The sequence below is a fragment of the Rattus norvegicus genome, chromosome 2 (genome assembly GCF_036323735.1).
Source record: "Rattus norvegicus strain BN/NHsdMcwi chromosome 2, GRCr8, whole genome shotgun sequence".
NCBI classification, from domain to species: domain Eukaryota; kingdom Metazoa; phylum Chordata; class Mammalia; order Rodentia; family Muridae; genus Rattus; species Rattus norvegicus.
Window position 1 is genome coordinate 95,740,143 of NC_086020.1, and position 10,961 is coordinate 95,751,103.

A 10,961-nucleotide genomic window follows, 5' to 3' on the forward strand; every position below is an offset into this window, starting at 1 on the left:
AATAAAATGTAGCCTAATATTTAGATTTACTGACATACGGTGTTATTAGTTTCCAAATGTTTAAATTAAAAAAGAAAAATTCATATTTATCCACCTTAATATGTGTTGATTTCAAACAATTCTATTGGTTTTCTTTGTTCCAAGAAATTACTGAATTAACATATTACCTTCTTATAAATCAGGAATTCCTGTCAACGCCATCTTATAGACAAGAGGATCAAGGTGCCAGCTAGTGTAAGTTTTTGAATGTTTGTGTATGACTAATAGCCTTCATACCTCAACTCTGCTTCTCGGTATATATGCTCTTCAAAAATATACCAGTGGCCAGATATAATGTCTATCGTGGCCACAAGAAGATCACCAGATGAGGAAATGTAAGTTGCTCATTAAGCTGTACAAACTAGACTGACTTGTTCATCAGAGTCACTGGAGGAATTCTGACTTGCATCTAACTCTGTCTTTTGCACCTCGAGGAAAGTTATAAGTAATTCTTAATCTATCTTGCCAAAACAAGATGGGGTTGATCAAGTTGTGGTATGTGTACCTAGGTAAAGGTTGAAATATGTAGACCGAGGTAAACATGCCCACCAATATACAGCAGTAGACATAATCATAGAATGCATGGGGACATTTGTGTCTGGACCTTCACAAATATTTATATATTTAAACTTCATCACAATTTTAACCAAGGTGGCACAGTGACTATTTCATTATTCTCTTAAAACATGTGTAAATTGGTATTCAAAGTGGTTTTCTGACCTGCTCCAGGTCCCATACAAGAGGCACTGGGTTTTATTCATAAGCAGTCCAGCTCCAAGCACCAATCATCTATTAGTTACCCTACAGTTTGTTTCCCATGCCATTTCTAACTAGTGATTGATGGAGAAGTATATGTAAAGCTTGTCACATGATTGCTCAAATTCAGTTTTTCAACCTGCATAACACATGTATTTCTAATTGAGACCTTTAATAACCATTATGTCTTACTAACACAGAGAAAATGTTTCTTTTTTTTTGTTTTTTTTTTGTTTTTTTTTCTTTGACAATCTGTTTATTAGCTTGTACGTCGGGATGGGAATCCTGGGCTTCAGGGAGGTGGCAAAGTGGAGATGGTGACCTTGGGGATCTGGTCTCCCAAAAGCACCTGCCGCTCTACCCCCGACTGTTGAATGGCTGCCAAGCGGATCACTCCTCCACTGGAGCCATCCCGTTCCATAGCCAAAGCAAGAGCATTGGCAGTGAATTGCAGACATTCATCCTTGGTCATGCCTTCCCGATAGGTAGCATCAACATAGCCATAGATATATGAGCTCCCGGAGCCTCCGATGGCAAAGGACTGTCTTACCATCATACCTCCCATGGGAACAGAGTACACCTGCCCTCCTTCTTGAGGGTCCCAGCCTGCGATGATGATTCCTGCCATCAGATCTTCTCTGTAGCGGTAACACATCTCCTTAAAGAGACTGGCGGCTGTGTGCACTAGTGGAGGCTCGTTCAGCTCAATACTGTGGAAACCAAGCTGGTACGTGACAGCATCAGCTACTGCTTGGGTATCAGCTGCCGAGCCTGAGCGGCAGCAGAAGATGTGATCGTGGATAGGGGTCAGCTTGTCAGTCACTCGATTGGCGATGTACGACCCAGTGGTTGTTCTGGAGTCTGCTCCTAGAACCACGCCCCCGTCAAATTGCACAGCCATGATCGTGGTCCCTGTGGAGACTTCTCGGTTTTCCCAGTCTGGAGTGAGCGCCTCCGGCCCAAAGGCCGGTGCAGAGATGGCTCCACGAACAGCTAAGGCGGCCGCCATCTTCCGAAAATGTTTCTTATATGAACAGTTATTACTCTCCTCAGATTTCAGTGTAGAGGTGGAGATGCATTTCAAGTTGGACTGGGCTGCCTTTAGGGTCTGTTCTAGTGAATTGATGTAAAGATCAATACAAAAGAACGTAACTTATCTAATAACTAGGATGCCTACTATCATTTCTATTTTAAATAAAACAGAGGTGAACTCTGCTATTGCACCTGGTATTTTAATTCAGACTCTTGATTAACAGTATTTGAAACTGACCAGTGTCTTCACTAACTTCCCTTTATTCCAGTTTTGGTAGCATGCTTTTAATCATTTCTCTGACTACTTCTGCACACTAAAGTGATTTTAGCTCTTCTGTCATTACTTGCAGGGATCTTTCACTGAAAGGTCGATACAGGAGGATTTCATCACATCCTGTAATGCACTGGGCTGTGGGTACTACTGACAGCTGAGATTTATTACCTGGTGAGTGTAATTCTTTTGCCAATGAGTCAGTACAATGGGCATGTTTTTGAAAAAAGAAATGAGGATGCGACCTCCAGCATATGTTCTGACAATAAGATGGAATGTATAATATCAGTTCTGTCAGTGAAATTTATAGTACATTATCAGCCTTCGTGTGAGGATGCTGTGAACAGTTGGAAAGTACAAAATACAAATTTCAATTTTCCTGATTGTCCATAATGATGAAGAAAGAAAACAAACTCCTTTTCTAAACACCATATTGTCGGGAGATTCGTTTTCCCCCTCACTCACCCTCCCTCCTTCTTTTGTTTTCTTCGTTGCCACTTACCATGTTTCATGATGCTTAAAATCATTAAACACTGAGGGATATAGGTGAACATGTAATAATATATAATATCTGCACATTAAGAGTCCACAGTGTCCTTGAGAGCTGAGAGGTGTGTCATTTAATAGAGTATTCATGAGGTCTGTAAGAAAGAGAACACAATTACAAGAATAGCTGTGAAAACAAGATACATTTTTTTATTTGCTATATCTGAGAAGCACAGTGCAACATCAAGGATAGATATTACCTCAGTAAAACAACTGAAAAATTTTCCAAGCAAATGGACCTAAGAAGCAAGATGGTATAGTCATTTAAATAGCTAACAAATAGACTTTGAAGCAAGACAAATCAGAAGAGATAAAGAAGGACCATTATTGAATCCAAGAACACTTCGAAAAGATCATCCACCACAATCAAATAGCTTCAGCTCAGAGATTCATGGATGATTCAACCTATATAAATACATAAATATAATGCACCATATAAACAAATTGAAACATTAAAAAAAGCACACGATCATCTCATTAGATGCAGAGAAGTCTTTGACAAAATCTAACATTCTTTCAAGATAAAAGTCCTTGGGAGATTAGGCTACAAGGGACATACCTAAGAATAATAAAAGCACTTTAAAGTAAACCAGGATCAACTTAAATGAAAAGTCAAAGCAATTTCACTAAAATCAGGAACAAGACAAGGTCATGCACTCTCTCCACACCAATTCAATATAGTACTTGAAATCTTAGCTAGAATAATAGGATAACTGAAGAAGATCAAGGGGCTACAAATTGGAAAGGAAGAAGCCAAAGAATCTTTATAGGCTGTGGATATGATTATTTATTTAAGTGACACTAAACATTTCACCAGGAAGCTAGTAATGCTAATAAAGTTTCTCAGCAAAGCAGCTGGATACAAATTAACTCATAAAAATCAGTAACCCTCCTATAGACAAACAACAAATGGACTAAGAAAGAAACCAGGGAAACACCTTTCACAATAGCCAAAAGTGGAAAATATCCATGGACTCAATGGCACAGGAAAAGACTTTCTAAATAGATTATCATTAGCACAGGCACTAAAATCAACAACCTAGATGTCCTTCAACTGATGAACTCAATAAGAAAACATGGTACATTTACTCAATGTAGTAATACTCAGCTGTCTAAAATAATGAAATCATGAAATTTGCAGTTAAATGGATGCAACTAGAAATAAAAACATCCTTAGTAAGATAACCTAGATATTTAGACAATACAAAAATACAAATATGGTATATAATTGCTTATAATACTTAAGTCAATAATAATGAAGCTAAGAGCCACAGAACCACAGAGTTTAGGAATAGGGTAAAGGACTGTGGAGGAGAGAAAGAGACTTCATTAGAAAAGGAAAATCGATTAGATTTTATGGATGAATGAGGGAGCAAGAAAGAAAAAAATATATCAAGGGGGTGGGAAAGGAAAGAGGGGGATGAAGGAGGAAATATGGAGAAAAAGAGCTAAAATTACTGGCCAAATGGGGAAGTATGGAAGCAATACACTAGGAGCTTCCTAAAATATGTTTAAATATTAAGACACTCTAACTGAATACTCCAAATAATGGATGAAACAGAGGCCAAGTGTCCATAAAAGGAGAAACAAACTCCAAACAATACAAAACATTCTGGGGTAACTGTAATCAAATAAAAGACTTGTGTGATAAAAACTTTAAGATACTAAAGAACAAAATTGAAAAAATCAGAAAATATAAAGATTTCTTATGTTCATGGATCAGTAGGATTAACAAAATAAAAATGGCCAACCCACCAAAAGGAATCTACAGCTTCAATGCAATTCCATCAAAATTCCAACTAGGTTCTTTACAGATCTTGAAAGGACAATTTTCAGCTTTAGAGGGAAACACAAACACACAAACAAACTAAAATAAACAAACAACAAATAAGATAGTCAGAATAACTTTGAATAATAAAATACCTGCTGGACGTATCACTATACTTAATTTCAAGCTTTATTATAGAAATATAGTAATAAAAACAGCATTATATTGGCACCAAAACAGACACATTGGTCAATGGACTTGATTTGAAGACCTGGACATGAAGTCCACACAAAAATGGACATAATAATAAAGAAATCAGAAATATACAGTGGAAAAAGGACAAAATCTTCAACAAATGGTGCTGGTCAAACTGGATAGTTGCATGTAGAAGAGTGCAAAGAGATCCATACTTATCATCTTACACAAAATTAACTCCAAACATATCAATGACTTCAATATAAAATCAGGTCCACTGACCCTAATAGAAGAGAAGGTGAGGCTTATTCTTAAACTCCTGGGCACAGGAATAGATCACTGAGCACTGTTGGCACAGGGACTCAGATCAGCAGTTAATAAATGAAATTTCATGAAATTGAAAAGCTCTGTAAGGCAAAGAACACTGTCAATCTGACAGAGAATGGGAAAATATTTTTTACCATCTCCACTTAATATCCAAAATATACTGTCCTAATATCCAAAATATATAAACATTCAAGTAAATACCCACATAGTTCAATGAAAAATGGGTTGCAGATCTAAACAGTGGATTTTTCAATAGAGGAATTTTAAATGGCTGAAACACACAAAGAAATTTCAATGTCTTTAATCATGAGGGAAATGCAAATGAAAACAACTCTGAGATTCTTACACTGTCAGATCAATACCAAGTGACAGCTCATGCTGGCAAGGATGTGGAGCAAAGGGAATACTCCTCCATTGCTGGTGGCAGTGCAAACTTGCATAACCATTATGGAAATCAATGTGACTGTTCCTCAGAAGATTGGGAATTGATCTGCTTCAAGACCCAGCCATACCACTCCTGGGAATATATGCAAAGGATACTCCTTCCTATGCAAGAGAAATTTGCTTAACAATGTGCATTGCTGCATTATGTATAATAGCCAGAAACTGGAAACAAGCTAGATGGATAAAGAAAATGGGGTACATTTACTCAATGGTGTAGTATTCAGCTTTAAAAAAAGTGAAGTCATGAAATACATAGGAAAGTGGATGAAAATAGGAAAAGTAATCTTTTATGAAGTAACCCAGAACCAGAAAGACAAATATCATATATATTCACTTATATTGGGCATCAGTTGTTAATAATAACCAAGCTACAATCTCTAGAACCAGAGAAGTTAAACATAGGAAAGAGAAATGGGACAGAGAGTTGGATGAGTGGAGGCTGGAACAGAGGATCAACAGGAAGACAGAAAGAAAGAGGATATGGGAGGAAATACAGGGAGAGTTAATAGTAAAGGGTGATATGGAAACAATATAACAATATAGCTGAAACACACACACACACACACACACACACACACATATGGATTGACGCATTAGGACTCCATTGGAGCTCACTGCTCCCAAACCCCTTGGGAGAGAGAGCTCACCGCCCGGACAGGTAGCCACTCCTGAGACTGCAGAGCAGGAGAGACCACAAATACTGCCCACCCCGGCCCACATCCCATGCCCAAGAGGAAACTGTATACGGCCTCTGGGAACCGGAAGATAGGGGCACTCCAGCGGCAGGTTCCCCGCAGTCCAGACACTGCCTGATCTGAAGGGAGTCAGTCAACAGTTCTCTGTACTCAAATCCCATGGGAGGGAGAGCTAAACCTTCAGAGGGGCAGACACTCCTGTTAAGCCAGAAGAGACTACACTCTGCCCACATTTCTGACTCCAGAGGAAAACACCTAACGCCATCTGGGACCCCAGTGCATGAGGGCTCCCAGAAAAGGCAGCATAGGCCCTCCTGGTTGCCGCCCGCACTGAGAGCTAAACTTGCAAGCAACTTGAGCGCAGGACCACAGATAAGATCAACTTTTCTGCTCCAAGTGACCTGCCTGGTGGACTCAGGACACAGGCCCACAGGAACAGCTGAAGACCAGTAGACAGGAAAGACTACAAGCTCAAAAGCAGAACACTCTGTTGCCAAAACTGGCTGAAAGAAAACAGGAAAACAGGTCTACAACACCCCTGATACACAGGCCTATAGGATGGTCTAGCCACTGTCAGAAATAGCAGAACAAGGTAACACAAGAGACAACCCAATGGCGAGAGGCAAGCACAGGAACACAAGCAACAGAAACTAAGACTACATGGCATCATGGGAGCCCAATTCTCCCACCAAAGTAAACACTGAACATCCAAACACACCAGAAAAGCAAGATCTAGATTTAAAACCATATGTTATCATGATGCTGGAGGACTTCAAGAAAGACATGAAGAACTCCCTTAGAGAAACACAGGAAAACATAAATAAACAAGTAGAAGCCTATAGAGAGGAAACACAAAAAATCCCTGAAAGAACTCCAGGAAAACACAATCAAACAGTTGAAGGAATTAAAAATGGAAATAGAAGCAATAAAGAAAGGACACATGGAAACGACCCTGGATATAGAAAACCAAAGGAAGAGACAAGGAGCCGTAGATACAAGGATCACCAACAGAATACCAGAGATAGAAGAGAGAATCTCAGGAGCAGAAGATTCCATAGAAACCATCGACTCAACTGTCAAAGATAATGTAAAATGGAAAAAGCTACGGGTTCGAAACATACAGGAAATCCAGGACTCAATGAGAAGATCAAACCTAAGGATAATAGGTATAGAACAGAGTTAAGACTCCCAGCTCACAGGACCAGTAAATATCTTCAACAAAATCATAGAAGAAAACTTCCCTAACCTAAAGAAAGAGATGCCCATAAACATACAAGAAGCCTACAGAACCCAAATAGACTGGACCAGAAAAGAAACTCCTCCCATCACATAATAGTCAAAACAACAAATGCACAAAATAAAGAAAGAATATTAAAAGCAGTAAGGGAAAAAGGTAAGGCAGACCTATCAGAATCATACCAGACTTCTCGCCAGAGACTATGAAAGCCAGAAGATCCTGGACATATGTCTACAGACCCTAAGAGAACACAAATGCCAGCCCAGGTCACTGTATCCTGCAAAATTCTCAATTAACGTAGATGGAGAAACCAAGATATTCCATGACAAAACCAAATTTACACAATATCTTTCTACAAATCCAGTGCTACAAAGGATAATAAATGGTAAAGCCCAACATAAGGAGGCAAGCTACACCCTAGAAAAAGCAAGAAATTAATCATGATGGCAACAAAACAAAGAGAAGAAAAGCACACAAATATAATTTCACATCCAAATATGAATATAACGGGAAGCAATAATCACTATTCCTTAATATCTCTCAACATCAATGGTCTAAACTCCCCCGAAAAAAGACATAAATTAACAAACTGGATATGCAATGAGGACTCTGCATTCTGCTGCCTACAGGAAACACACCTCAGAGAGAAAGACAGACACTACCTCAGAGTGAAAGGCTGGAAAACAATTTTCCAACAAATGGTCGGAAGAAGAAAGCTGGAGTAGCCATTCTAATATCGAATAAAATCGATTTTCAACTAAAAGTCATCAAAAAAGATAAGAAAGGACACTTCATATTCATCAAAGGAAAAATCCACCAAGATGAACTTTCAATCGAAATACAAGGGCACCTACATACATAAAAGAAACTTTACTAAAGCTCAAAGCACACATTGCACCTCACACAATAATAGTAGGAGATTTCAACACCCCACTCTCATCAATGGACAGATCATGGAAACAGAAATTAAACAGAGACATAGACAGACTAAGAGAAGTCATGAACCAAATGGACTTAACAGATATTTATAGAAAATTCTATCCTAAAGCAAAAGGATATAACTTCTTCTCACCACCTCATGGTACTTTCTCCAAAATTGACGATATAATTGGTCAAAACACAGGCCTCAACAGATACAGAAAGATAGAAATAATCCTATGCGTCCTATCAGACCACCAGAGGCTAAAACTGGTCTTCAATAAAAATAAGGGAAGAACACCCACATATACATGAATGTTGAAGAATGCTCTTTTCAATGATAACCTGATCAAGGAAGAAATAAAGAAAGAAATTAAAGACTTCTTCGAATTTAATGAAAATGAAGGCATAACATACCCAAATCTATGGGACACAATGAAAGCTGTGCTAAGAGGAAAACTCATAGCGCTGAGTGCCTGCAGAAAGAAACAGGAAAGAGCATATGTCAGCAGCTTGACAGCACACCTAAAAGCTCTAGAACAAAAAGAAGCAAATACACCCAGGAGGAATAGAAGGCATGAAATAATCAAACTCAGAGCAGAAATCAACCGTGTAGATAAAAAAAAGGGCTATACAAAGAATAAACAGAACCAAAAGTTGGTTCTTTGAGAAAACCAACAAGATAGATAAACTCTTAGCCAGAGTAACGAGAAGACACAGAGAGTGTGTCAAAATTAACAAAATCAGAAATGAAAAGGGAGACATAACTACAGATTCAGAGGAAATTAAAAAAATCATCAGATCTTACTACAAAAGCCTATATTCAACAAAACTTGAATATCTGCAGGAAATGGACAATTTCCTAGACAGATACCAGGTACCAAAGTTAAATCAGGAACAGATAAATCAGTTAAACAACCCCATACCTCCTAAGGAAAGAGAAGCAGTCATTAAAGGTCTCCCAACCAAAAAGAGCCCAGGTCCAGACGGGTTTAGTGCAGAATTCTATCAGACCTTCATAGAAGACCTCATACCAATATTATCCAAACTATTCCACAAAATTGAAACAGATGGAGCACTACCGAATTCCTTCTACGAAGCCACAATTACTCTTATACCTAAACCACACAAAGACACAACAAAGAAAGAGAACTTCAGACCAATTTCCCTTATGAATATCGACGCAAAAATACTCAATAAAATTCTGGCAAACCGAATCCAAGAGCACATCAAAACAATCATCCACCATGATCAAGTAGGCTTCATCCCAGGCATGCAGGGATGGTTTAATATACAGAAAACCATCACCGTAATTCATTATATAAACAAACTGAAAGAACAAAACCACATGATCATTTCAGTAGATGCTGAGAAAGCATTTGACAAAATTCAACACCCCTTCATGATAAAAGTCCTGGAAAGAATAGGAATTCAAGGCCCATACCTAAACATAGTAAAAGCCATATACAGCAAACCCGTTGCTAACATTAAACTAAATGGAGAGAAAACTTGAAGCAACCACACTAAAATCAGGGACTAGACAAGGCTGCCCACTCTCTCCCTACTTATTCAATATAGTTCTTGAAGTTCTAGCCAGAGCAATCACACAACAATAGGAGATCAAGGGAATACAGATTGGAAAAGAAGAAGTCAAAATATCACTATTTGCAGATGATATGAGAGTATATTTAAGTGATCCCAAAAGTTCTACCAAAGAACTACTAAAGCTGATAAACAACTTGAGTAAAGTGACTGGGTATGAAAAGATCTAAAATAAATCAGTAGCCTTCCTCTACACAAAAGAGAAACAAACCGAGAAAGAAATTAGGGAAACGAAATCTTTCATAGTAGTCCCAAATAATACAAAATACCTTGGTGTGACTTTAACCAATCAATTAAAAGATGTAAAATAAGAACTTCAAGCCTCTGAAGAAAGAAATTGAAGAAGACCTCAAAAGATGGAAAGATCTCCCATGCTCATGGATTGGCAGGATTAATATAGTAAAAATGGCCATTTTACCAAAAGTGATCCACAGATTCAATGCAATCCCCATTAAATACCAATCCTATTCTTCAGAGAGTTAGACAGAACAATCTGCAAATTCATCTGTAATAACAAAAAACCCAGGATAGCTAAACCTGTCTTCAACAATAGAAGGATATCCGGGGAATCACTATCCCTGAACTCAAGCAGTATTACAGAGCAATAGTGATAAAAACTGCGTGGTATTGGTACAGAGACAGACAGATAGACCAGTGGAATAGAATTGAAGACCCAGAAATGAACCCACACACCTATGGTCACTTGACTTTTGACAAAGGAGCCAAAACCATCCAACGAAAAAAGAGCATTTTCAGCAAATGGTGCTGGTTCAACTGGAGGTCAACATGTAGAAGAATGCAGATTGATCCATGCTTATCACCCTGTACAAAGCTTAAGTCCAAGTGGATCAAGGACCTCCACATCAAATCAGATACACTCAAACTAATAGAGGAATAATTGGGGAAGCATCTAGAACACATGGTCACTACCTCAGAGTGAAAGGCTGGAAAACAACTTTTCAAGCAAATGGTCTGAAAAAGCAAGCTGGGGTGGCCATTCTAATATTGAATAAAATCAATTTTCAACTAAAAGTCATCAAAAATATTAGGAAGGACACTTCATATTCATCAAAGAAAAAATACACCAAGATGAACTCTCAATTCTAAATATTTATTTTCCAAATAGAATGG

General features: G+C 38.2%; 1 protein-coding gene across 1 annotated transcript; it reads right to left on the minus strand.

Annotated features, from left to right (window-relative positions):
• Window positions 1-1,087: 1,087 nt before the first annotated feature.
• Psmb6l1 (proteasome 20S subunit beta 6 like 1) lies at window positions 1,088-1,804 on the minus strand. Its single transcript, NM_001329883.1, has one exon. The coding sequence runs from the start codon at window positions 1,802-1,804 to the stop codon at window positions 1,088-1,090; it is 717 nt and encodes a 238-aa protein (NP_001316812.1).
• Between the last annotated feature and the right edge of the window lie 9,157 nt (window positions 1,805-10,961).